The following is a 27772-nucleotide window of genomic DNA, read 5'->3' on the forward strand; positions in this document are numbered from 1 at the left end:
AATATTATTATCACCTGGGGAATAGCTAAACAAATTGTGAAACATGAATGTAATGGAATATGCTGGGTTGTAAGAAACTTATGTAGAGAAATAAGAGGAACTACTGTAAAGTGAGCAAAACCAGGAAGACAATATTCATAGCAATTACAATAATGTAAACTAATCAATAAATAACAAGTGTCAACTATGTATTTAATGGGCAGCTACGTGATACAGTAGATAAAGTGCCCAGCCTAGGGTCCAAAAGACTCATCTTCCTGAGTTCAGATCTCATCTCGGACCCTTACTGTGGGACCTTAAGCAAGTTACTTAGCCCCGTTTGCCTCAGTTTCCTCAACTGTAAAAAGAGCTAGAGAAAGAAATGGCAAACCCATATACCTTTGCCAAGAAAACCCCAAATGAGGTGAAGAGTCAGATAAGACTGAAAACAACCAAACAATAAGAATATATGCCAGGCACATTGCTAAGCACTTAGGGATACCAAAAATAATGACAGTAATAAAAATTAAATTGAATACTTTGGAACCTTTGACAAAGATGACTACTTGAATGGAAAGCAGATGACCCAGATCCCATATGCCTTCTCCATCAAAATTCTAAAGCTATTACCAGACTAAATAATAATCAAGAAATACATTGAGAAACTACAGTGACTTTTTCCATCTCATAAATGTATGAAGAGTCAACCAGAAACCAGTGGGCAATAGGAAAGGAGGCTGCCAACACAACCAACATAGTGGGACCAGGAACAGGTCAGAGACACTGTAGCCTGTAAGGCTGTATGTCTACAGGTAATAGGAATGAAGGACATCCCCTCCCCCAAAGAAAGATCCAGTGTGATCAAGAAGATCCAGGATAGAGACCTCATAATCTCTATGGAATGCAAAAGCAGCACTCATACCAAGACATCCTAGACTTAAGGGTTCTGGGATCCCCAACATTCCTTACTGAGACAATACAGAGGGACCTCAAGACTTGCTCTGAATCTCAAAGAGTAGGAAGACAGAGGGGTGAGAGTAGATGGACTAGGACAGCTAACTCCAGAACAATGAAATCCAGGTAACCTCAATCAACTAAACAGAGCCAACCTCCCCACCCAAAAGGGCTCACAGGCATGTGCTGCCCTGGAACAAGGTTCCAATTTGAGAACTAAAACTGGAGAGACAGGAAGATCAAAAAATTTATCAAACAGTATCAAAAAATTTGTAGATCTTAGCTGTGTAACTCTAGGCAAATTATTTAACCCCAACTCCCTCACCCCCCCCCAAAAAAAAAAAACAAAACATTCTTTTTAAGAATCCAAAGATGGTTTATAAGCCAAAGAAGAGAAGAAATGAGAGAAAATAAAAAGGGAAAGGCTGGTTCTGTAGAGGGAACTTGTGCAAAGGAAAGAGATTCTGTAGCCTGACTGATCCCCAGGATGAAGGCACAAAAGGAAGGGCTTACATTTCAGAGATTTTGCTTCTGAGTGTGTTACCTGAAGTTCTGGATGTAAGTGTAAGTCTCTTCCTTCTGTACCAGCTGTGATTTCACAATCGTGTCTCGGAGCCCAAACTTCTGCATTGATAAGATATGAGCTTTGTCTGAAACAGTCACAGTGGAAGACCGCACCATGTCGCTGGTAATTTCAGGCTTGGATTTATTCAGCCTGGAATAAAAATAAGCCAGATGTTTGCATGTTGAGTCCTGCCCCAGGGGAAATGTATCAATATAAAGTTGATAGTTTTTATACTTGGGGATAAAAATCATAGGGATGAAAAAGAGAGAAAGCTCTTTGCCGAAGAAAACTATCTTTTTTGCCATGGCAAGTAATTCTCCTTCTGGTCAGAAGGTGGCAGAGAGCAACCTTGTTCCTTACTACAGAACCCTACAAAGGCACAGGAAGGAGCCTCTTCCAGAGAATGTTGTCCTATTTAGCACAGCAAACAAGACAAGAGAAAATGTCTCCATTTCCCAGGATGATAAACTCTGGGCACCTCTCCAAATACTCATCATTGATTCTCTAGGGCTACAAGGGCCATGGCTACCATTACTCAGGCTATGCTTTTTTCCTACTTGGAAAGCACAAAAATAATGTAGATTTTGGGAGAGAGAAAGGGAGGGGGGAGAGGAAGAATTTGAGACTAAGGCCAGACTATGGACACAGCACAATTTTCTTGAGATTTTTTAATGTCTTTTATCTGTGCTGCTGAATTTCCTCTAGCTTATCTATATATAAAGCTCCCCATTCTGAGACCTACAAAGTCCAAATGAAAGAAATCCTACCTGGTGGATGTAGTGTCAGGTTTCTCAAAAATCCAAGAGCTTTGCTCTCCCAGCACTCCTTTCCCATTTGGCTTCAGTTCGTCAGCCTCTGGAACGGGCAAGAGGGGAAGGAAAGTATCAAGACACAGATCTCTACTCACGGGGAGATCATTTGTCGCTGTAGTTCAGTTCTTTTGAGCTCTTTTCTCTGCAAAGATACTAAAGTAGTTTGCCTTTTGCTTTTCCAGCTCATTTTACCGATTAGAAAACTGAGGCAAACAGAGATAAGTGACTTACCCAGGGCCACACAACTAATAAGTATTTGAGGCTGGATTTGAACTCTGAAGATGAATCTTAATGACTCCAGGACTAGCACTCTGTGCACTATGATGCCACGTAGAAGCCCTATCATCTAGAGATCACTGATTCTCTAACTACAATTATCTTCTTATACACAGATCAATAGTTCTCAAACTATACTAGTATACACATTGATCCAAAAATGCGCAGAAAGGTTTGGCCACTATATAGGTGATGTTCACAGCCTATAGAAGTTTAATTCAACTCAACTCAATATGAACAAAGTCTACTATATACCAAAACATGATGCTAGACACTTAAAAAGATAAAAGACAGAATTTCTAGTCCCTGTACTCAAGAAGTTTATTGAAGGAAAAGGAGAGAGCAGGGAGAGAGGAAAAGAGGAAACTGCAGAAAGCAGCATGCAAATCATAAAGCAAAAATACATAAGAATATGTATCCAGAGAGAGGACTGTGGGGACTGAGTGTAGAGCACAAAATAGTAATTTCACTTTTTTTGTTGTTGTTTGCTTGCATTGTGTTTTCTTAATTTTTTTTTCCTTTTTGATCTAATTTTTCTTGTGCAGCATGATAATTGTGGAAATATGTATAGAATTGCACATATTTAACCCATATTAGATTACTTGCCATCTAGGGGAAGGGGTAGGAAAAGGGAGGGAGAAAAAAATTTGGAACACAAGATTTCGCAAGAGTGAATGTTGAAAACTATCTATACATATGTTTTGAAAATAAAAAGCTTTAAAAATAAAAAATAGACAAGAATAGCTTTTTAAAAATACTATAAGTATTCAGAGAAGAGATCAATAGCTGTTCACATATTGTTTCTCTTATTAGATTGGCAGCCCCTTTAAGGCAGGGACTATCCTTTGCTTCTTTTTGTATTTCTAATGTTTAGCACAGTGTCTGGCACACAATAGATGCTCAATATGTGTTTCTTGATTGATTGAGTCAGGGGGAAAATATGGAAAAAGTAACATTAGAAACAGACTTTGAAGGATAAATAAAGTCCTGCTAAGTCTGAGTTATTGTGAGGAGGCAAAGGAAATACTGTGGGTAGAAAGAGAACAGCAAAAGCAAAAGGAAGGAAGTATTTATTTTAAACAATTCTATTCTCAGCTACTAGTTTACTCCCTTATTCTCTATCAGTTGAGATGGTGTCATAGAGTAGAAAGGATTTGTAGTCAAAAGACATGGATTCTAATTCTATCTCTATCATTTACTATGTGATCTAGGTCTGAGCCCATAACATCCCTGAGACTAATTTTCTCATCTGTAAAATGGAGATAATATCTGCCATGATTAATTGACAGTTTTGCTACTAGGGTGTTATGAAGCAGTTTATGTTTAGAAAACTGTAAAATGTCATGCAAATATCATTTCTCACTTCCAAGAGTGCCTATCTTCTAAAAGGAATCCCCGAATAATAAGAGTCAGGAGAGGAACCTTGGAGATTTTCTTCCTTCCTTCACTCAAATCTTAAAATTCTGAACTTAACACTAAATAAAATGAGCTTTTCTATATACAGTAAAGAACAGAAGGAGAAGGATGTCCATGAAATGGAGAATATCTTATGTAGTGCTTCTTTTTCTTCTTGAGTACAGTATATAATAAACTCTACATGTCATTTCTAAAACTGTCCCACTTGTCCATGATACCTTCTGGCCTTTCTGTTTCCTTCTCACGGGGGAGAAACCCTGTTCCTTTCATCCTTTCACCTCCCTCAATAGAAAAAACAAAAACAAAAATCTCCTAACAAACACATATTGTCAAGCAAAATAAATTCTCACACTAATCGTGTCTGGAATGCTATTTTCTGATCCAACCTCCTTATTTTATGAAGGCTAGGGAAATGAACCCGGAGTAAGCTGTCAGAGGGCATACCCACCCTAATTGGTGCCTTTTGCTCTACCAAAAAGCTCTGAACATTGAAAAGTCTAAGAATTCCCAACAGCCATATTACACCAAAAATATTCAGGGAAAGTTTATACAACATGATTAAAATGAAGAGAAAAAAAATTTTTTTCTATGAATAGCATTCTTGCTTCCAGAAAGGTTAATCCCTTGTCAATAGAGAACATGAAGAGGTCATGTACTCTCTCTGCTCTGTTTCTCAAATTATGGTAGCATCACTGGAAGAATGAAACACCACAGAAGAATCTAATCTGAAGAGAATGACTAAAAACTACATTTTCAACCATGTTTGCTCCATAATATCCCTTCATTTGAAATAGAAGCATGAAAAATGCCTTATATGAATCAATAAGAATCCTTGCTATCCCCTTAGAGGGCATAAAAAAAGACAGGGAAGGGAAACATAGCAACGGACATTTACAAACTTCTTCCTACCTAATCCTCTTCTCCATCCTCAAATGGAATTTTGCCTCCCCAAATTCACTTTCCCCCCTTGAATAACAGAATTTTATTTTGAAGTCATCTTTCAGGTCTTATTTTCTCAAAAGTTATATTACTTATTTACTATTATTAAGTTTCAAAAGGGGAAGGAATGATTTATCTATTACCAAAGATAGCACCATAGAATAAAAGTGATAAACTTGGAATTCCAGAAGTTGAGCTTTTATGTGGTTTTAAGCAAGTTGTTTAACCTTTCTGTGCCTTGATTTTCTCAGCTGTAAAAATAAAGAAGTTGAACTAGAGGATTTCCAAATTCCTTTCAGCTCAAATCTATGAATTTATCTTCCCAAGGTAACACAAGAAATGAGCAAAATATTAGGGACTAAAAAAGAAGTCTCCTAACTTCTAGGACACATTCTCAAACCATAAGTTTGACCATGTCACTCTCTTATTCATCAAACTCCAATGACTCCCTAGTATCCCTAGTTATCATCTACAAACTTCTCTGTTTGGAATTTAAAGCCTTTTGTAAACCAACTCCATTTTCTACTTTTCTTGGTTTATCATACATTATCCCCTCCCTTAACACACTCAATAATCCAGCTAAACTGACCTTTGTGCTGTTCATTACACACTTGTAGTCACCAGTTTCCATGCCTTTGCATAGATTCTCCCCACCCACCCACCCCAATCTCTTAGAATCTCTTGAAATTTCAGCTGAAACGTCACTTCCAACATGGAGCTTTGCCTGATCTTCCAACTGCCAGTGCTTCTCCCACCAAAATTACCTGACATGTATTTATATATACACATACATATTTTGTTGTTTAGGCTTTTCAGTTCTGTCTGATTCTTTGTGACATTTTGTTTAGGGGGGGAGCAAGGACACTGGACTAGTTCACCATTTCCTTCTCCAATTCATTTTACAGATGAAGCAAACGGGGTTAAGTGACTTGCCCAGAGTCTTTGCTAGTTAGTGTCTAAGACCAGATTTGAATTCAGGAAGATGAGTCTTGGAAAATAGTGAATAAGATAAATAAAAATATGATAGGAAATTGATCATGTTAATATGTGGTTTTCTAAGTCAACAGGAAGCCTACATATATCCTTATTCCTATTTGAGTTTACATCACTAATCTACAGGACTCCTTGAATACTGCATTTCTTCCCTAAGACTTTTACTAAGAAGGGCCAAGTAGTAGAGAACTCTCCTGGGGAAAAGAGAGATCTCTCAAGGTTTACTAACCAACACTTACTCATGGAAAGCTTGCTAAAACAAATGCAAAGCAATTTTGCTTTTTAAAATGGGCCTTTTCTTTATGTAGAGAAAACTATTACTTGCTCTCAACTAAATACCAGAAGCTTACAGACATGCCAACTTGAAAACATTAGCCTTCTTTAGTTACCACAATAAATAAACAAAACTAGGAAATGTTAGAGAGAAATAAATAAAAGTTAGACCATGGTACCTAATTTGTACCTTGTCAGCTGCCTATGAATCCTGATTTCTTCATTCAAATTCTTCAGTCAAATATGATTTATTTGCTCTAGACTTTAGAATAAACTCTCCCAAGTCTTGATAAATTCCCCTTATAATCTTCTTGGAACATAACCTCCCCAGAACTTGCCACAATGGTTGGCTAATAGGTGCCCTTTAGCCAAATCTAATGCTAACTATGGGTCTTATCTTCAGAGATTAACCTGAATGCAATTTTCAGAACCTTTCATCAACCACCTTTTTGGTTCACTTCCATATTGGAATTATTTCCCATGTGAGGCGAATTCCTCATAGTGCAAACATACCAGTCAGAAGGGCAAATCCTACAGCTCTGACCAAGTATTGTGAAAGACACCAAAAGTACTCATTCTGAAAATACTATGCAGGAGCAAGGTAGCTAAACCAGTTTGGCATACATAAGTGGTATGAGTTCTCTCCTCAAAGGCAGCCTTCAGGATGTTCTCAGAATACTGAAGTCACTACTCCTTAGGCAACTCAAAATTAAGGTCTAGCTGAAACTTCTCTGCAAGTTCATCAGTGATGGGATGGGCAGCAGGTACAGGTTCCCCCCCCTCATCTTACCCTGGTTCCTTCTAGCTCTATGATCACTCTTTTTCCAGCTTTTTCTTCTTCTCTAGTTCCTAACTAAGGATATTGTTGCTTTCTTTCCTGCTCTCAGGAAAGGATCTACAAGAGACAGGTCAATTCCTCAGCCACTTTAATCCACAGTCTAGCCATCATACCCATTGCTAGTATGGTATGGAGTGAATGTGTAGGTGAAGTGTGTCTAGAGTCAGAAAGACTTGAATTCAAATATGAACTCAGAAATTAATCAGTCCTGAGACTCTGTGCAAAACACTTAACTTCAATTTTCTCAGCTATAAAATGAGGATAATAATTGCACCTACTTCACAAGATTGTTGTGAGGATCAAAGAAAAGAATATTTGTAAAGTGCTTAACACCGGGCCTGGCACACAGCAAGCACTTAATAAATGCTTCTTTCCTCTTTCTTTCTTTCCCAAATTACCTTCTTCTTGCCTTCAGTCTTTCTCCCTCATTGTACATGCTTTTGCTAGATTAATCTTGTTAAAAAATATCACTTTCAGACTATGCCATTAAAAAAATTAAAAAAGCATGAGAGATATTTCACAACTGTGTTTACGGAAAAAGTCATAAACAAACAAGGGATAGAAAAGAATAAAAGACAACCTAGAGCACTTCAATGACAAAATCAAAAAACTTTTATATGTATAGTATCAATGCAACTAGAATAAAAGATTAACTGGTAAGGGGGAGGGGAGAAATCTTTGCATCAAACATCTCTCTCCCATTGGCTGAGGAAACCACCACCCCTTCAGGAACATCACCATGCCTGCCCCTTCCAACAAGGGCAGTCTTCCCAGCCTCAGAAGGACAGAAATATACAAAAAATAGTACATCCCCAAGAGATAAGTAGTTAAAGAAAATTATCCACAAAAAATGAAAAATTGCTCCCAGTCATAAATAAAAGAGTACAAACTGAAATAACTCTGAGGTTTCAACTTATACCTATCAACTGTCAACAAAGGGAAAAATATGAAAATAGTGTTGGAAGAACTGCAGAAAGATAAACAAATTAATTCACTATTTGGAATTAAGTGAAAAGTTATGAAAACTGATCATACCTTTAGATCCAGCAGTTCCCCCATGGGGGTATATATGTATGTACACACACATACACACACACACACACATACACACACACTCTTAAGGAGGTGGAAGACAAAAAGCAATGAGTAGTTGTCATGGAAACAAAAAACTAGAAACAAAGTAAAGCCTTATTAATTATACCTGAGAATTCTTCATTGTGACACTGACCTGTCCCTCAGTAAGCTCAGGAAGGGAAAGTCAGAGAGTTCCCCCATTCAGGGAAAGAGAAGGCACACACACACACACACACACACCATATTGATTGGGGAATGGTGATATATTTTTCTCCTTTTTCATTTTTCAAAAAGAAAATTATTTTAATATATATGGCTTTATGAATCATGTTGGGAGAGGAAAATCAAAGCAAAAGGGAAAAACTATGGGAGAGGAAAAAAACAGAAAAAAGAAGTGACAATAGCATATGATGGTTTACATTCAATCTCCATAGTTCTTTTTCTGGATGCAGATGGCATTTTCTGTCCAAAGTCTTAGGACTGCTTTCAACCACTGAACCACTAAAAAAAAAACCAAGTTTTCATAGTTGATCATTGCACATTCTTGCTGTTATTTTGTACAATGTATTCCTAGCTCTGCTTATTTTGCTCAGCATTGATTTGTATAAATCTTTCCAGGCTTTTGTGAAATTAGTTTGTTTCTCATTTTTTATAGAGCAATAATACTACAATATCTTCAAATACCGTAAGTTATTCAGCTTCCCAATTGATGGACATCTACTCATTTTTCAATTCTTTGCTACCACAAGAAGATCTGCTACAAATATTTTGCACATGGAGATCCTTTTCCCTTCTTTATGATTTCCTTAAGACACAGACCCAGTAGTGGCAATGCTGAGTCAAAGGGTATGGACAGTTTGACAGCTCTTTGGGCAGTTCCAGATTGAGCTCCAGAATGGTTGGATCATTTTACAACTCCACCAACAATGCATTAGTGTCCCAGTTGGGAATGGTGACATATTAGTGTAATGGAAAAGTTGCTATGTGTGTTTACATGTATGTGTATTTATATATAAAGTTACTGTACTGTAAAAAAAAAAAAGATATTAGGAATTTAGAGGAACATGAAAAAATGTATGAGCTGGTAGAGAATGAAAAAAGCAGAACTAAGAGATTGTATAATATGACTATAATGATGTAAATGAAAAATGCAGGATGGCATCTGAACTCAGATTATAAACAATGACCAATCACAGTTCCAGAGGGCAGATAATAAACCATACTTCCCTGATTGCAACAGAAAATTAGGAGACTATAGGTATGGAAGGCTATCTCACTATTAGTCATGATCACCTTGTAAATTTTTCTATATGATGGGTACTATAAAAAAAGTGGGGGGAAATACTGAAAAGTGACTGTGGTGGTCTAAAAAAGGCATCAATATGTATATAAATATACAACAAAATATTCCTTTTGCCTCTTCTCCAAATCTCTTCTAAAATGCCCCTTTCATCTTTTTCCAAAAAGTTGATCAGATTTCCATTTTATTTGTAGGATAAAAAAGTCTTCATGCCTCTAATAAAATTGGGACTCAATTACCTCCAAGATTCCTTCAAACTCTGAGCTCCTAAGGTTCTCTTGTATAGTGTTCAGGCCCTTTGGCATCCATTTCAGAATCTGTTTTACCAAACTTTTCTTTTACTAGACCATAACAAATTCTCTAATCTTTCTCTTTATTTGGATTGCTCAAGAAGTATTCTATAACTGTAATTTCTAGTTCTATTCTTCTCTTTTTATGCAAATTCTACCTACCCATCAAAGCCTAGCTCATTTCTCAAATTCTCCTTTAGATCACTTAGAACTATTATAAAGTTTGTTTTATTCATCACTTAATACTGTCTTGTAGTGTTATTTTAACTTGCATCTATGAGTGTATTTTTCTAAATAATAAGACTGTAAACTCCTGGAGGGCAAGAACTATAAGTAAAGAGTTCACTCTATGTATTTAATTAATTTTCTTTCCTTATAAATGCATAGGCAAGGAAAAAGTCTAGACCAATAGTGTCTATTGTAGAGTATATAATGGCTTAGAAAATCACAAAATAATATTATGTTATATTGTAGTCTTATTTATTTTGTTAAATTTTCCAATAACATTTTAATCTGGTACCTCTTGCACTCAAGGAATTGGAAGGAAGAGGCCCCAAGCCACAAATTTGACACTTCTAGTTTGGACCATCATGATCTCATCAGACAGACAGTGTGTGAGTAGTATGTGTGAGACAGGGAGGGAAGGAACTTCTCTTGCAATGAGGCAAAGGAACCCCTTAACTTCCCCTTTCTGAGTTTCTTGAGGGACAGATCAATGTCACAGTGATACTTTCCACATCACTTCCACCTAGAGTTAATCCCCTTGCACTGAAGAATCTGCAAAAACATGTCAGCAGCAAACACTGTTTCAAAAACAAACCTGAAGTTAATCTTACACTCAATGAAATAAATGTTGATTACTTTTGCTAAAAAATGCATTCCCCTCTTTCAGTTATTGTAACCAGGGATTTCTCACTGGATAGTAGGGGAAAAGAATATATTTGAAAATGAAGATAATATAAAACAAAAAATAGTAATAAAATGGTGAATAAATTTGTATAATACTTATCTGTGACAGGTACACAGATATATCTTTTATAATGTTTTCCTAATGAACATTTCCCAATAATGTCATCAGTAGCTTATCACCAAACTAAACCATAACATTTAAAATGTCACTGAAATATAATTTAGTGAATTCAAGATGAAAATTGAAGGGTTGGCAGCAATTCATATTAGTACATAAACCCCAGCAGGGTTGACTTTACTGGGTATCAGTCATGTAATGTCCCATCCTCTTGCTAGTTGTGCATCTGCAGGACTTCAATAATATGTCTTAGCTATAGTCTCACCTAGAACCTCTCCCAGTTCCTTGGGCATCCATACACAGGAACATCCCCTTTGCCATGCCATCCCCACCTCCTCAATGATGAATTCCTCCAAGAGTTTCCATTGCAGGGAGGTGTCCTGGACAGCCAACTTATTCTAGATATCTTCATCCTTGTGTAACATACACACATACACATACACTTTTTCAACTCCTTTTTTATGTTCTATCTTTCCCTATTAAAATGTTAGCCCTTTAAGTGTAGGGACTGTCTTTTTTTTTTTTTTCCTCTTATATTTCTATTCTCAATTCTTAGTATAGTGCCTGGTACGTGTGTTGTTGTTAAGTAATTTCTCAGTCATGTCTTACTCTCCACGACCACATTAGGGGTTTTCTTGGCAAATACTAGAGTGGTCTGCCCTTTCCTTCTCCAGATCATTTTACGAATAAGGAACCTAGACAAACAGGTTAAGTGAGTTGTCCAGGATCACATGGCTAGTAAGTGTCTGAGGCCAGATTCGAACTCACAAAAAAGGAGTCCTGACTCCAATTCACTCAATTCACTGAGCCACATAGCTGTTCTTGTAATAAGTACTTAAGTGCCTCTTGTGTTGCCCATTTTTAACACTTCCTGTGGAATTAACTGTAATACTGTTCTACCAAACATTGTGTCTTTAAGTAAGCATTTATAAAAGCTATATTTATACTGTATGCATAAAAGAGAGCCCCCTATAAGACTTAACAGTTTATGACACCATAATACATTAGATTAAATCTGAGTATTTTTCAAATGGTAGTTAAGAGATTGTGGTTAATTTGTTACTATGAAATAACTGTCACCACCAATAAGATAAGATACAATGTTAATTCACTCATTCAATAAGTTTATTAAGTGTCTATCATGAGCAAAGCACTGTGCCAGGTACTAGCACATAAATGCATTCATTAATATTCAACTATTGCCTTCAATGGAGAATTTGTTTTTGTCCCAAATCAGAATGCCATCCAAAACTAGCTTTGCTTCTCCTTCAGACACCAAATAGCATAGTTTGTTTGTTTTTTTAAACACCCAACTTCTAAAACAGGAAGCTATTTAAGGTCAACAGGTTTCTAGACAAACTTTGTCATCACTAATCACACACTGCAAGCTCTCTCTTCTCATTTACATCTGTGAATGCATGATTCAAATAAGATTCTTCTATTCTGAGCAATAGACCTCTTAGGTCGTCAAGCAAGAAATCCTCTAAGATGAAGTAAACTGACAGTAAAATTAAATAAGTAAAAGCAGGAAAATAATATATTGAATGGCTATAATGATGTAAAAGAAGAGAAAAAAAAAAAAAACCTGTCCAAGTATAATGATCAAGCTTGACCCCAAAGAGAAGACGCTCCCTATATTCTCTGCAGAGATGGAAATCTATAAAGTTGGTTGTTTGTCTTTCATTTGAAGAGGACCAATAATATGAGGAAGGTAATGTTTTGCCTTGCAAGTAAATTGGATTTAAGTGAAGCAGAGCTGTGCAAAGTCACCAACCTCATTTTTCACCAGAGCCATCTAAGTCCAGAGGCAAGATATAGATCAGGACAACTGCAGGTGGACATGGAACACTGCATTTAAACTCAGAATTGATTGGTGTGTTGGCTGGTTTCACCGAACTGACTTTTATTTCACTTTTTAATTATTTGTTACATGAGATCTTAGGGAATGTGAAGGGGCAAAGAAGAAGGATATATTTGAAAATTAAGATGGCATAAAAAAAATCAACAAAAAAATTTAAGGAAAAAATCTTCCAAGGAAGACACAGATTGTAGGCAATAAAGAAATATGACATGTTGAATGTTAAGACATGACTTTATCCAATATTCCTATAGCAAGGCCTTAGTGTCCCACCCACTGGGCCAAAAGAGAAATGGATAAAAGAAGACCAGGGAGAAGTGAGAGTTGCCTATCCTTGCCTAATGAGGAAGAAAGGACTTTTTCTTTCAGAAGCTGAGGGCCCCAATTTATTTTCTGTGTATAAGAATTCTACCTTACAGGAGGAACAGAATAGCTACACATTAACTGTGTAGTACCAAATCCCTGTTTTTCCAGATCTGCAACCTATAACTATGCTCTCCACAGAGCAGATTCATAGATGGCAAGCTCACTGAATTTATTAGAGACACAAAGCTAAAAGGGATAGCTAACATTTTGGATGACATAATCAGAATCCCACAATTCCAGGAGGGATATAGTGCCATATCCATTTTATAGAAGGAAGGGAAACCAATCAAGAGACTTGTTGAATGCTGCAACATCAAGAGAGAATTAAACAAGTTAAAATTTCACCCTTTCAACTCTGCCTCATCTGAAACATCCTACTCCTTTTACAACAGACCATACACACCATTAACATCTATCTACCCTCTTAGACACTGGGCTGGTTTCTCTCCTCCAAAGATAAAATTCCTAAAATGAAAGGGAAAATCAACTTCAGGAAACCAGCTGACTAAGGAAACCTTGAAAAACCCACAACTTTATTCCAATCCTAAAATTATTAGCACTTTCAGAAATAAACATCTCATTCACATTTATTTGCAAGCTTCAAGTCACATAAGTTACATTGCATATAAAAATTATTACTACTATATGTTTCAAGAAAAAAAAGATATACAAGTTTCCTGTTTTTTTCTATTGACCAACATAATAATATCTTTCCTTAAATAAATATTTATTCGTCCCTTTGAGCTGTCCCTGAGGACTCTTCTTTTCAAAGTTTCCTTTGTAACTGAATATTTATGGTTTATTTGCCTTGCTCTAAACTGTCCTTCAAAGAATTCAAAAGCAAACTTTTTTTTAGGAGAAAGTCCCGGAAGAGAAAGTTTGTTGCTCTATCCAAATGATATTATGTCTAAAGTTACAAAGGGACACAGAAGGAAAACAGGTGGGGAAAAGAGGAAGAAAGTGAATACACAAGAACCCTTTGTGTAAGAACAGCAAGGTGACCTAAAATGATTTAATTTGCTTAGAAACCAGTATAACCTCAAACCCAGGTCAAGGTAATTGGGATGTCACTATATCTAAGTCAACAGAAACAAATTCATCCTTTAACATTACTTTCACATCAAATGAACTTGTTGACAAATGAAACTTTGTTTATTAATTCCAACAGAATAAAATCCCAGAACTTAGTTGCATTTTTTTAAGAGGCCCAAGAGCTATTTTTCCAACAATCTCTGGCTTCTACCATGGTAATCTGGGTTGTGCTTTGTTGGGATCTTGAGATATAAATAGCACTCATTTCCTTTCAAAGGCCAGTCAAGCTATAATGTTTGTTTTCTGGTTCCACCAAGAAGGGGTAAAACTTAAGACAATCCAACCTATATTTGAATTACAATCCTGCCTACTTTCAACTAAACAAAGAATTTTAGAACAGTTTTAAAAAGACAAGGGATAGTTTCTTGCTCTCACCACCTTATCAAGTTACTTAAAAGCCTGATTCCAACAGACCAATAGGATTTGGGGGTGGCTATTTCCTTCTACCACAATCCTAAGAATCCCATGGGAAACCTGTCATTTGGCTCTACGGGACCCTGGGATGCAGGTATATACACATATTTAACTGGGGGAAAGAGCAACTCATTAATCACTTAATTGAAGTTTAGTGGGCAAACCTATGTAAATTGTATTTCATGTATCATGCAATGGCAATGGATACACAAGCTCTACTAGCTAAGAAAATCTTTTTCTCTGTGACCACTTTAGGAAAGAACATACTGGGGGGAGGAGGGAGAGGGCATCTCTAGCCACATAACTGGTAATAAATGAGGCATCTCTTCTAAATCAAGCCACATCCATTTTAAAGGAGAAAAGAGAAACACACACACAACAAATAGAAGCATAGTAAAAGAAAACCATTTGCCCAAGAAAACTTGGCCAGACCAGTTGTTCATCCAAAATTAAGGCTTTTAGACTGAAAGAGCCAAAAAAATTTGGAAATGAACACAAGGCCTTTGGGTGAGTTTGGCATCCAGACAGATGCACATTTCCCATTTTGATACTGATTCAAAAGAATGAAGAATTGATGAGAATATCTTAACATTCTGGTCCGTGCTATAAGTGAGTGATCTACACTTTCCCCCTTCTCCTGCAGCCCTTTTTGCCTAGGATGTCCAAGCTGACGTCTCTAAAATGGAATCAAAGAAAGGTGCTGATCCCTTTGAAGAAGCATTAGGGTTATTCAGTGAACTTGTGAACTATAAGAGATTTGCTAAGGGGAAAAAAAAAAGCCCAAGTTTGATTTTTTTCTAGCAAGAGGAAAGAGGGGAAATAAAAGTCAGATTCACATTCCCTATTAGTTAAAAAAAAAAAAATCTCAACTGTGATGATCAGAACTGAACAAGGTCCAATGAGGGCAGAGTACAATGGCACGATCAACTCCATGTTTCTAGGAACAATGCCAATCTTCATGAATTTAATACTAAATGAAGCTTGCCATTTTTTTGTGTGCTATATCATACTGCTCACTCATGTTGGGTATGAAGATCGATTAAAAAAAAAAAAAAGATCTTTCTTTTGTTTTTTTTGTTTTTTTTTTTTTTTTTGCTAAGGCAATTGGAGTTAAGTGACTTGCCCAGAGTCACACAGCTAGGAAGTGTTAAGTGTCTAAAACTAGATTTGAACTCAGGTCCTCTGCACAGATAGTTTTCAAAACATTTATTGTCTAACCATACTTTTCTCATCTTACAATGGTTTAGTTGATTTTTTTGGTACCCAAGGATAAGACTTCACATTTATACTGAATTTTATCTTATTAGATTCAGCCCAATGCTATTATCCAGCCAGATTGTTTTTGGATCCTGACTCTTATTCAATGTAAAGTCTTCCATCCCAGTCTATTTATCTATGCTGTTATCATTAATGAATGCTAGGTGGTCCATTGGATAGAATCAAGAAGACTTGATTTCAAATGCAGCCTTAGATACTAGCTGTATGGCAAATGACTTAAACTCTGTCTATCTCACTTTCCTCATAGATAAAATGGGAATGATAACAGCCCCTCCTCACAGGGTATGGTGAGGATCAAATGAGCTATCTACAAAGAACTTTGAAACCTGAAAGCATCATACAAATGCTAGCTATTTTCATTATTCAAGACACTGATAAGAATGCCAAATAGCACAAGACCAAGCACAGTTACTCTAATAGAAATTCCCTACAACACTGTCATTGAATGTTAAGCAATGCTCTAGAACTCAGTCATCAATCAACTCTGAATGTATATAATACTATCATTGTTTAATCCAGAGGGCCATGAACTTTAAAAAAAAAAAAATGGTAAATGTATTTCATATATAATTAATTTCCTTTGTCATCTTTCATATTAAAAACATGATCTTAAGAAGGGGTCCATTTAAGGCAATTCTAATAGACTTGTGATGGAAAGAGCCATCCACATCTAGAGAGAACTATGGATACTGAATGTAGAACAAAGTATAATACTTTTTGTTGTTGTTATTGTTTGTTTGCTTGGTGTTTTTTTTTTTTTTTCTTTCTTGTGTGTGTGTTTTTTTTTTACTTTTGATCTGAATTTTCTTGCTCAGCAGGACAAATACAAAAATATGTTTAGAAGCACTATATATGTTCAACTTAATTGCTTCTAGGGGGAAGAATGAGGGAAAATTTTGGAACATAAGGTTTTGCAGAGGTGAATATTGAAAAGTATCTTTGCATGTATTTGGAAAAATAAAAAGCTATTATTTAAAAAGGGGGCTCCATAAGCTTTGCCTTGATGCCAAAGGGGTCCCCTGAGGTTAAGAATCCCTGGTAATCTATAACTCTCCACTTTCTCCAAAAAAATAGCATGAAATACTTTATCAAAAGTCTTCTTAAAATGTAGCTAATATATATTCACAGCATTCCCCTCACTTAGTAGTCTAGTAATCCCATTAAAGGTTAGCTTGGCACAAGCTGTTCTCAATGAAACCAGGATGGTCTTTCTAGATGTTCATCAATAATCTCTCTCTACTGAGCTTTTTTCTAGAATAAAGGGTTGTCATGTGGAAGAATGACTAATCTTGTTCTTTTTTGCCCCAGAGGGCAGAACCGGGGTGGGAGGGGGAAAGGATGGAAATTTCAAAGAGGCAAATTTGGTTCAATATCAGGTGATATTTCCCAACAATTAGATGTCCAGAAGTGTAATGGCCACCTCAAAATGTCATCCCAGATCTACTTCTTTGGCAGGTCTGGAAATAGAGGCTGAATGCCCACTTGTTGACATGTTATAGAAGAGATTACTTTGGTTTATGGGTTGGACTAGATGGTTGCAGAGTCCCTTCCCGATCTCAAATTCTGTGAACTATGAAGTTGTTAAGGTCACTTCTCTGTAAGTGGTTCAACATCTGTAAAAAGAGAGAGTTACACCAGAAAATCCCTAAAGCCCCATACCAACATTAGCCTTCTGGGATTCTAATGTTCCTTTTTTCCTAGCTCCTGTCCAGAGATAGATTTGTTAGTTCTCTTGTCCAGTAGACCCATTACATACAATTTCTCTTTTCTTTCACCCCTCCTTCCATTTAGAAGATTTTTGTCTTGGTTAGTGTTCTGGGCTAGCAAGACGTAGTTGGGGTTTTTTCCCCCTTTTTTATAATATACAGATCGTAGGGCCCAAGTCCAGGAGACCCTGCTTTTCTGGGGCTTCATATCTAATTTCTGAATGGCCTTAATCTTTAACAAAGTTCTTTCTACTAAGTTTTTTGTGTTCTACCTACACTCAGAGGTGAGGTCAGTCAAGTTTGGGAATGCTACATGTCTAGCCCTAAAGACCTAGTCTTCATATCTCCGTACTTTTAATGAAAACATTTAATAACATTGTCCCACATAGTCCAACAACAATCTTCAAAGAAGCAATTTTTTAAACTAAAAAACAAAGCTACAATGAAAGCAAAGCCCTCAACATTCAAGTAGCTATAGTTTTTGAATTTGGAAACAAATCATAGAGGCACCAGTTTATGTCTCTTAAGGGGCAGTTAATTGAGTTTAAACCTGGCCTGAGAAGAAGGGAAGGAAGCTGGGAAACAGTCAATGGAAGAGAAAGAATGTACTTTAATTATTATTTTAGTATGATTACTAAGTATTAGTGTACTAAGTATTATTATTACTTAAATTTATCAAACACCTACTATGTACCACGCACTGCTCTAAGCTCTGGGGCACCAGAAAAAAGCTACTCCCAGCCCTCAAGAAGCTCATAGTCTAATGGAGACAATATGCAAATGACCATATATGGAAAAGATAGAGGCAGAATAAGCTGGTGGCAATAAACAGAGGGAAACTACCAAAATGAAGGAGGAATGATGGCATTGTGCCTTTCTTCCATCAGATCCCTTGATCCTGGGCAGCTTCTTTCAGAGGGAAAACAAAGAGGATGTCCCTTTCATTGTTTTTAACTCACTTGTTAAGATACCACAGAAGAGAGCACAGTACTGAAAAAAGGAAAAAAGTAGAAAAATCAAGTAGATTGAGTTTTCCTTAGATAAGTCTAGAAAAGACACAAATAAACTTCCCTATCAAGCACCTGAGCTGCTACTTATGATGGCTGCAGTGAAAGAGAATACTATCCTCTCTTTAAACCCATGTGAAACCAGGTCTCTCCCAGTTCTCATGGCCTTGACAAAGCCTTCTAACATATCCTTCAATTCCTGTCAATGACTAAGAAAGAAAGGCAACTCATTATCTTGTTATTGTACCCAAATTCTACTTGATAAATTGAGCATTCATTACTACATCAAAAGAAAAATCCTAAACCTCTTGATGCCTTCCAGAAAAGGCTTGAAACTGGACTCAAAAGAGATCTGCACTGTTCCTTACATCAGGCTAATCTACATTACTGGCCTGCACTTAGTCAAGCAAAACCAAACAAGTGGCCGTTGGGACTACACAAAAATGCCCACCAGGCAGTAGTTGGTGATTGTCCAGTTATTTTCACCCTCCAAGCTCATCTTGGAAGCCAATGGTAACAATCAGTTCCTCAAACACCAAATTCACATAGGGGGACCATGATGAACTGACTCAGTGTCAGATCTTAAGCAAGTAATTTCATTTCTCTGGATTCAATTATCCATGCACAAAAGGAGAGCCTTAAACAAGATTAACTCTTAAGATCTCTTCCAATTCCAACATTCAAATGTTCTGAGGAGCTGTGTAAGGAAGGGTAACATCATAAAATTATAGGTCAATCCTAGAACTGATCTTAGAGATTATAAACCAGAAGGAAGAAATTGAGACACAGAGAACAGAATTGATTTATTCAAAGTAGCCACTGGTCTTATCACCTGACTGTCAGAACAAGGTTCTTTTCACTTAGTCAAGTCTCTAGTTCCTAGCAAGACTCTAAAAGAAGGATTTCTGATTCCCAGAAGTCTACAGTCATTCCCTTGAATCTACCAACAACCCAAGTTTAATGTTAATTACTGATACATACAGACTCACAGGAGGTTAGCTCCCTTTCAGCCCTTAAAGATCATCTAACTCAAGATTCTTAATTTTTAAAATTTCCTTTACTTTAATTCCCTTTTTCATTTCAGTGAAACCTATGGATCTCTTCTCAAAATAATGTGTTCGAAAGAATAAAATTAATAAGATTATAAAGGAAACAAGTTATATTGAAATAGTTATCAAAAATCAAGTTAACTCTTAACCTAACTGAACCCTTTCATTTTATAACTGAATTAAGATGTAAGAAATTGAAACAACTTGCAAAAAAAAAAAAAAAAAAAAAACCAAGGGATTTCATGGCAGAAGAGGAACTAGAACCCAAATTTCAATCCAGCCCAGTTGCTCTTGCCTCTCCAATAGACTGCCCTCACCATTATACACGGTATTTCACTCATTCACATGTATGTTTGGTATCTTCACTCAATAAGGATCCTCCCCTACAGAAACAATGTGTCTAATTAAGATGATTAATCTTCCTAACCTCCTTGCTCACAAATTGAGTCGATGAATCTTCCTCTATGACCTAGTTGATTCATTCACTATCCTACTACGCAAACCTGGCCTCCAGCCCTCCACACTGACCCTCCAAAATCAACAAACATGATTTAAACGCCTACTATTGAACGCCCTCCCTCGGGGAGGGGAGGGGAGGTTGACAGTCTACATAATTTTTAGGACCTCCTGAATTATCTCCATCTTCCACACAAACATCCCCTTTTAATAATCTACCCTTCTTCCACAGTGACCCTCCCGAATAAGCTTTCCTTCTTGCATACCGACCCTCCGGAATAATCCTCCCTACTTGCACACTGACCCTTCCTAATAATCTGCCTTTCCTTGCCCATTGACTCCCGAATAAACCCCCTTTTTTGCATCCTGACCCGTCAGAATAATCCGCCCTTGATGCACACTGAACCTCCCAAACAACCCGATTTGTTTGCACACTGACCAGCCCTCCTCCCCCTCCCCTGTCCCGAACAATCCAACCTCCCTCCAGTCCTGAGACACAGAAGGGAAGGGGAGACAGAGCAGCAAGAACCTCTTCTTCAACCCGCTAATCTACAGTCCCACTAAGGTGCCCCCGGTCCGGATCCCCAAAACAACCTGCAGCGTTCCGCTCCCGAGAGCCGGACATGTCATCTCCAGGCAGCTGCCTTTGCTTCCTCTCTGGGCTTCCTCACCCCCTGAGGAGGCCACCCGGGAGCACGCCCACTTTCCTAGACGTCATGCAACATTCACCAATAGAAGAAGAGCCCACCCTTTTGCTGGCGCCCTCCCTAATTTCCAGGGACCTCCCGCCAGGGCAGGATTCTCCCAGTCTCTACCAATCTCCTCTCGCCCTGCAAACGTACCTGCGTCTGCAAGCACAGGCTTCTGTGGCTGCTGCGGCTGCTTCGACTTCTGTTCTTCTTCCAAACTGGCGCTCCGGTATCGGGTCAGCCACTGAAACTGGGGATCTGGGACTCCAGAGCCTGGGAGGGAAGGCAGAACTTCAGCCCCGAGTTTAATAGGCGTCGAAGCGCTAGATCCGAGGCGCTGCTCACCCTCGGCGCCTTAATAAAAACTTGTTGATGGAGCGAATAACAGTGCTTTGGAACTGGGAAAACTCGTAACTAGATGGGCATAAAAAAGAAGCAACTGGACTTCAAGGATACAATTCCAGAGTGCAGTTAGGTACAAATCCCGATTCTGGTACTTGATTAACTGTAGGATCATAAGCAAATTACTCAACCTTTCTGAACCTCCATGTGCTCATCTGTAAAATGGGAACAATAAAATCCATAGAATCTAGTCCACAGAGTAGGGGTGAGGATTAAAATGGAATGTCTTGCATTCCTGAAGCTCTATATAAATACCAGTTACTATCATTATTGTAGATTTTAGCTGAAACATCTAAACTTACAAGTTTACAAGTAGAACTGATAAATAATTTTGAGGATAAATTAGCACAAGATCATCCAGCTGAGATTTTATCAAGATCTTCTGACTCCAAATTCAATGCTCTCTTTCTATTGAACCATGCTGAGTTTACAAATTTCTTTTTGACACTGATTGAATTCCAGATCCAGGTACTTGCAGTTGTATCCCTTAATACTAGTGCCCATCCTCTCTGTGATTATCTGCAACTTATCCATAGCTATATATAGACATATTTGGACATAGTTTATTTTATGTTGTCTCTCCTTTAGATTGTGAGCTCCCTGAGGGCAGAAACTAATTTTTTTTTTTTTTGCCTCTCTTTCGATCTTTAGTGCTTAGCACAATACTTGGCGTATAATAAGCAGCCAATAAATGCTTGTTGAATGACTATCTCCATCATCAAGCCACCTGCCTATTTAGCAACTAGTATTTATTAAATCCATATTTGATTAATTGATTGAATTCAATTTGACAAGCTTCTTTTTAAGTCTCTGCACTAGCTAGGGCTACAAAGACAACAGTGAACCAGCCTCTCCCCTAAGAATTTTATATTCTACTAGAGAGAAAGTTTATGTAGATGGATAAGTCAATATACAAATAAACATGAAAATGCTTTACAATGTAAAGCATTTGGGAAGAGAGCAAAAACAATTAGTAGAATCATTACATTTCAGTTCTAACAATAAAAGACCTCCTCACTCCCACCACAAGATTCCCCAAAACCCTAGAGTAGGACAGAAAAGGGAAATTGATCCAAGGAAAGAGCCCTGAGATGACTCAAGACCCTTGGATTCTGGTTCCAGCTCTGCTACTGATTCACTTTGTGACCTTGGGCCTCCTCCCTGGGCCTCTTTCCTCCTCTGCAAATGATAAGATTAGAGGAGCCTCTGAAGTCCCTTCTAATAGACATTCTCTGTGGCTCTCTTTGCTCTAATTCAGAAAGGCCTACTTCCCTCTGCTCCCCCAGTTCCAGATTGACTCCTGGTGGCCCCTTCTCCATGGCTTCTTGGCATAAGGGGTCCTGGAGAAATCGCCATGGCTCAATAGCTAGGATATGATGTCCCCAAACAGAGAAAAGATGAGCAATATGAGGAAAGGGTAGAAAGGAAAGCTGCAAGCTCTAGCTGATCACAGCTCAGTGCAAGACAGGAAGATCTTAAAGCCCTCACAAACAGGGCTTTCTTCTGGGGACACTGGATAAAAAGGACTGGTATCATTAAGTGCTCCCTGGACATCGGACTCACTTCCACAGTGCATTTGTGCATCTAGGGCTGCCATTTCTATCTATGCAATGTCTTATTACATACAGTTTTTCTTTACCCTTCCAGTTTTATTCAGGCACTCATCTTGTTTGTTATAAGCTTCCTCACTGGCTATGGGGGAATGAGAGAGAGTGAGGGGTCCAGTATAACACCAAGGTTTTTTTCAGTCCATCTTTCACATTTGACCAAGAAATCTTCCTAATGCATTGGGATCACATCACTCTTCTTTACCAAATTCTCTAGTGCCTCCCCATTGCCCACTGAACAAAAGTATGATTAATCTCTTACTATTCAAAGCCCTATCAGCACATCTTCAGTGTACTTCTCAGTCTTATCTCCAGCTTTGCAGTTGCTTTCACATCCTGTCCATTCCAGTACTCTTCAGACCCCTTTTATATCCTGTCCTTTCTTATCTCCATCCATTTGTTTATACAGGTGAAAATTCCCCTCAACAAAATACATTAAGCCCTTTTTATGTTTAGAGTACTGTGCTAGGTGTATAGATAAAAAAGACTCCCCCTTTCCCTTAAAAAAACCAAAACAAAAACAAAAAAATAGTCCCTGACCTCAAAGTGCTGACATTCTACTTGAAGGAGTGAAGATTGAGGTCAAAGAATAAACAGTAAAAATCCAGATGTAGAACTCAAAAAAAAAAAAAAGGGGGGGGGGCGGGGAGGAATCAAGGAAGGAACAAAGGAAAGAAGGAACAAAGGATGAAGGAAGGAAAAAAAGAGTAGAAAAACACCAGTAGGGGTTTTTAACTTTTTCAGTGTTGTGGGCCCCTTTAGTTGGCTGCCAAAACCTATTGTCTCTTCAGAATTATGTTTTTAAATACATAAAATAAAATATATAGGACTACAAAGGAAGCCAATTATATAGCTAATAGCTAACTTTTACTTAGTGTTTACTTTGTTCAAGACACTATGCTAAGAGCTTTACAAATTATTATTTCATTTGATACTCACTACAACCTTAGGAAGCAGGTATTATTATTATCCCCATTTTACAGATGAGGAAACAAGCAAATAGAGGTTAAGGGACTTTCCCAGAGTCACAAAACTAGTAAGTGTCAAGGCCTCTTTTGAACTCATGTCTTCCTGACTCCAGGCCTAGCACTGTACCACCTAGTTGCCCCTAATTAAAAATATTATGACATTTTCTGTGTTTAAGATTTCTATAAATATGATCTCAAATTGTATTAGAAAGGAGGCATGTCTGAGGGCAGGGAAAGATTGTGGCAGGTTAGATATTTCTCTCTCAAAGAAAGAAAATGCTTTGATTTTTAATAATTTAAATTTTAAAAATTGCTTCCTGCAGAAAGATGCTAAGTATGGTTACTTACTTAGTTCTGTCTTGGGTCCACTTCTCTTTTTCCTCTATTCTATTTCACTTGATCTCATCAGCTCACATGGTTTTAATTACCATCTCTACTGCTGATGATTCTCAAATATACTCATCCTGTCCCAACCTCTCTGCTAAATTGAATCTTGCATTTCCACCTAAGTTTCACACAGCTCAAACTGAATGTCTAATAGACATCTTAAACTCAACATGTCCAAAACTGAACTCATTGTCTTTCTGCTGAAATCCTCTCTCTAATCCCTTTTCCTATTACTATAGAGGGCAATACCATTCTCCTAATCCCTCAGGTTCAAAATCTTGATGTCATCCTGGACCCCTCACTTCCCCCCCCTATATTCAAACTGTTGCCAAGGTTTCTCAATTTCACCTTTGCAACATCTCTCCAATATGCCCCGCTTCTCTCCTCTGACACTGCTCCCACTCTAGTGGAGATCCTCATCCCCTCATACCTAGAATATAGAGATAGCCTGCTGGTGTGTCTGCCTGCCTCAAGGCCTCTCAAACTGTCCCTCCTTCCTACAATACTCCCTCTTCTGTTCCACCTGCTGGAAGACTTCCCCAAATCCTCCTAAAACTAGTGACTTCCTTCTGTTAATTATTTCCTATTTATCCTGTAAATAATTGCTTTGTAAATATTTGTATCTTGTCTCTTTCATTAGATTATAAACTTCTTGAAGAAAGGCACTATCTTTTGCTTCTTTTTGTATTCCCAACACAGCATAGTGTGCCAAGTATAGGGTGGGTACTGAATAAATGTTTATTGATTGATTCCTTGCATGTTTGTCCTTTCTGTCATTAATATAAAAATTCTTTGAGTGCTGGTCTGTGCTATACTTAATTATGTGTTCCTATATTGCAGGATCCTACATTAGGAGGTACTCTACAGTTTGCTGAATTGAATTGTTGAAGGGTAAATCCCCTAAAGGACCCTCGATATGAAATGCACAGAGAGTACGAGGTCAGTTCTCTCCATTCCTACAGAAGCTGTCAGAGAAAGCAAGTGGATCATGGAAGAAGGAACTTAACAGGAGATTCACTCACCTGGGTAGCATCTGATGACTTCCTGAAGGAACATTCTGGTATGAGAGCCAAAGGGGAGCCGAACAGTGAGGCTGATCTCTTCAGACTCTATCCAGACAGTCACGTCAGAGCCTGCATAAAGAGAGAAGCTGAAGCTACAGCTAAAGGACACCTCGAGCATCCATAAGGTCCTACCCTTCAGCACTCTAGGCCAATATCACCAGCCGGGGCTCTTAAGTTCACAACATTAAGTTGCTCTCTTAGACTTCCAAAATTACTCATCCAGCCTTGGAACTGATATCCTTAAAAGTATGGGGAAATGACGGTCTTTAATTCTCTTTCCATTCCTCCCTCTTAATCCCAGCTCCATTTCATTTTATGAATGGGGCAAACAGAGGCAGGAAAGTCACCAAGTCCATGAGTGGCAATATGATATCAGTCAAATAACCTTTCTGCCTCATTTTTCTCCATGGTGAAATGGGAATAATAATAGCATCTACAAATCAGTTTATATAAGTAATGTGCTTTGTTATTTTAAAGTGCTATATCAATGCTATCTATGGTGATGATGATGATGAAGATGATATGTTCTCTTATCCAGTTAGAATATAAGCTCCTTGAGAGTAAGCACTATCTTTTATCATTTATAAATGCTCAGTGCTTGGCATAGTGCCTGACACATTTGTTGTTCTACTGTGTCAGTTGTGGTCCGATTCTTCATTTTCTTGACAAAAACACTGGATTACTTTGCCATTTCCTTTTCTAACATTTGGCACATAGTAAGTACTTAATAAATGCTCTATTAACAGGGCAACTAGATGGTACAGTAAATATAGGTACCATTAAGTATAGGGCCTGTGGTCAAGAAGACTCATCTTTCTGAATTCAAATCTAGCTAAGAGAATAACTTTATTCTCTTAGTCTCCGTTTCCTCATCTGTAAAATGAGCTGAAGAAGGAAAGGCAAATCACTCCAGTGTCTTTGCTAAGAAAATTCCACATAGGATCACGAAGAGTTGGACCCAACTGAACAATAACAACTATTTATTAATTGAGCTATCTCTCCCTTTCATATCTAAATTCTTTGCAAAATGCTTTCCCAAAAGTCATCCTCTGATATTGTCAATCTTATTATCATGTATCATTTTATAGAAGAGGAAATTGAATCCTCAAATGGTAAAATGATTTACTGAAGATCATACAGGTCATAAATAAAATGAGGATTTTAACTCAGTACTTCTGACCCTAAGTCTAATATTTTTCCCACATCCAAAGCAACATAGAAATGTTAGATATCAAAGTGTTCATAGCTCTCACCATTACAGTACTTTTAGTGGGCCAGGAGAAACTGCTCAGATCTCCAGCCCCACTAAAAAAGGTTCTCAAAAGGAAGAGGAACTGGAATCTTTTTAAAAAATTCATTTCTTTCTCATCACTTCCTGAACCCTTTCCCAAATTAGGACAAAAAAAATAATCAATGGAGAACTTACCCAGGACGTGGAGGTCACAGTCAGGAGATACTGTCAGAAGGAAAAGAAATATCATTTCACAATCAGAAGATCTCAAAATCTGAGAGATGGAAAAAGAATCCCCATTATGACAATAATGATAAATGACCATTTAGCCATGCTTAAATACCTTCAATGGGAACAACTCCACCACCTCTCCAGGTAGCCTAATCCTCTCTAGACAGCTCAAATTGGTAGAAAGTTTTATTCCTGACATTAAACCTAAAAAATATTTTTTCAACTTTAACCCAGTGCTCCCAGTTCAGCCCTCTGATTTGAAACAGAATAAGTCTCTTTATGTATCATACTCCTTTAAATACTTAGAGTTAACTATCTCAACACCTTTCTCTTCACCCCTTTTCCAGGTCTTCTCTTCTTCAGGCTGAATATCTCCAGTTTCTTCAACTGATCCTCATGTGAGATAGACTCAACCCCTTTCACCGTCTTGGTGGCTTTCTTCTGGATGTTCTCTAACTTATCAATGTCTTTCCTAAACTGTGGCATCCAAAACAGAATATTCTAGATTTGGTCTGAGCAAAGAAGGCTACCACTTCCTTTATTCTGGTAGCTATACCTCTTAATGCAATCCAAGATTTAATTTTTGGTCTCCATATCACACATTTAACTCAGATTAATTTTGCAGCACAATAAAATCCCTGGATTGTTTTTTTAGACAAATGATGCTATCTAACCATCATGTCTAAACTTGGACTTATGAAGTTGATTTTTTTTGAAAGTGGATGTCTGTATTTATAATTCCATACTCCTAGCGCAATATTCAAGCCTGTTGAGATATTTTTGAATTCTAACTACTTGACCTTTCAAAGCCTTATTCATAGATTCAGGCTTCCAGAGTTTGCAGATGTCTGGCGAGGGCCAACTCAAGAACAAAATGAGAAAAAGTCCAAAGCGAAGAGATGTACCATTTAGTTTCTTAAGAGTAAGAACCTGTAACAGGATCAAATTTGTGTATTACACTCCCTCCCCACCTCATGCCTAAGATAGTACTAACACAGGTATTTAAATATCTGTTGCATTATCATCTCCTCCCCATCCCTACAAGGCACCTTCTTCCACTGTAAAATTCCTGGTGATGGGCACCACTTTGTCCAGGGACACATCCTCGCCAGTGATCGCCATCCTTCGATGACAGTACAGGAAGAGGCTGCAGACAGAAGGTTTGTGGCTCTTAGATATACAGGAACATTGATCTCCATAGGAGGGTGACCACAGGCTCTCACCAAAGCCA

The 27772-nt window shown here is 37.7% G+C and overlaps 1 protein-coding gene across 2 annotated transcripts in view; it reads right to left on the reverse strand.

Moving 5' to 3' along the window:
- The window catches only part of INPP5B (inositol polyphosphate-5-phosphatase B), a 71209-nt gene that overhangs the window by 32436 nt on the left and 11001 nt on the right, over nt 1-27772 (reverse strand). The window contains exons 4-9 of one of the 2 annotated variants that reach the window (XM_051987729.1): nt 27591-27688; nt 26506-26535; nt 25038-25148; nt 20805-20924; nt 2266-2353; nt 1478-1648 (exon numbers count right to left, since the gene is read on the reverse strand). In XM_051987729.1, coding sequence (XP_051843689.1) covers nt 1478-1648; nt 2266-2353; nt 20805-20924; nt 25038-25148; nt 26506-26535; nt 27591-27688 — 618 coding nt within the window. Of the gene's footprint in view, nt 1-1477; nt 1649-2265; nt 2354-20556; nt 20650-20804; nt 20925-25037; nt 25149-26505; nt 26536-27590; nt 27689-27772 lie in introns of those variants that run through there. The other variant, XM_051987730.1, reaches the window with a different exon arrangement.

Source organism: Antechinus flavipes, chromosome 3, assembly GCF_016432865.1.
Source record: "Antechinus flavipes isolate AdamAnt ecotype Samford, QLD, Australia chromosome 3, AdamAnt_v2, whole genome shotgun sequence".
NCBI lineage: Eukaryota > Metazoa > Chordata > Mammalia > Dasyuromorphia > Dasyuridae > Antechinus > Antechinus flavipes.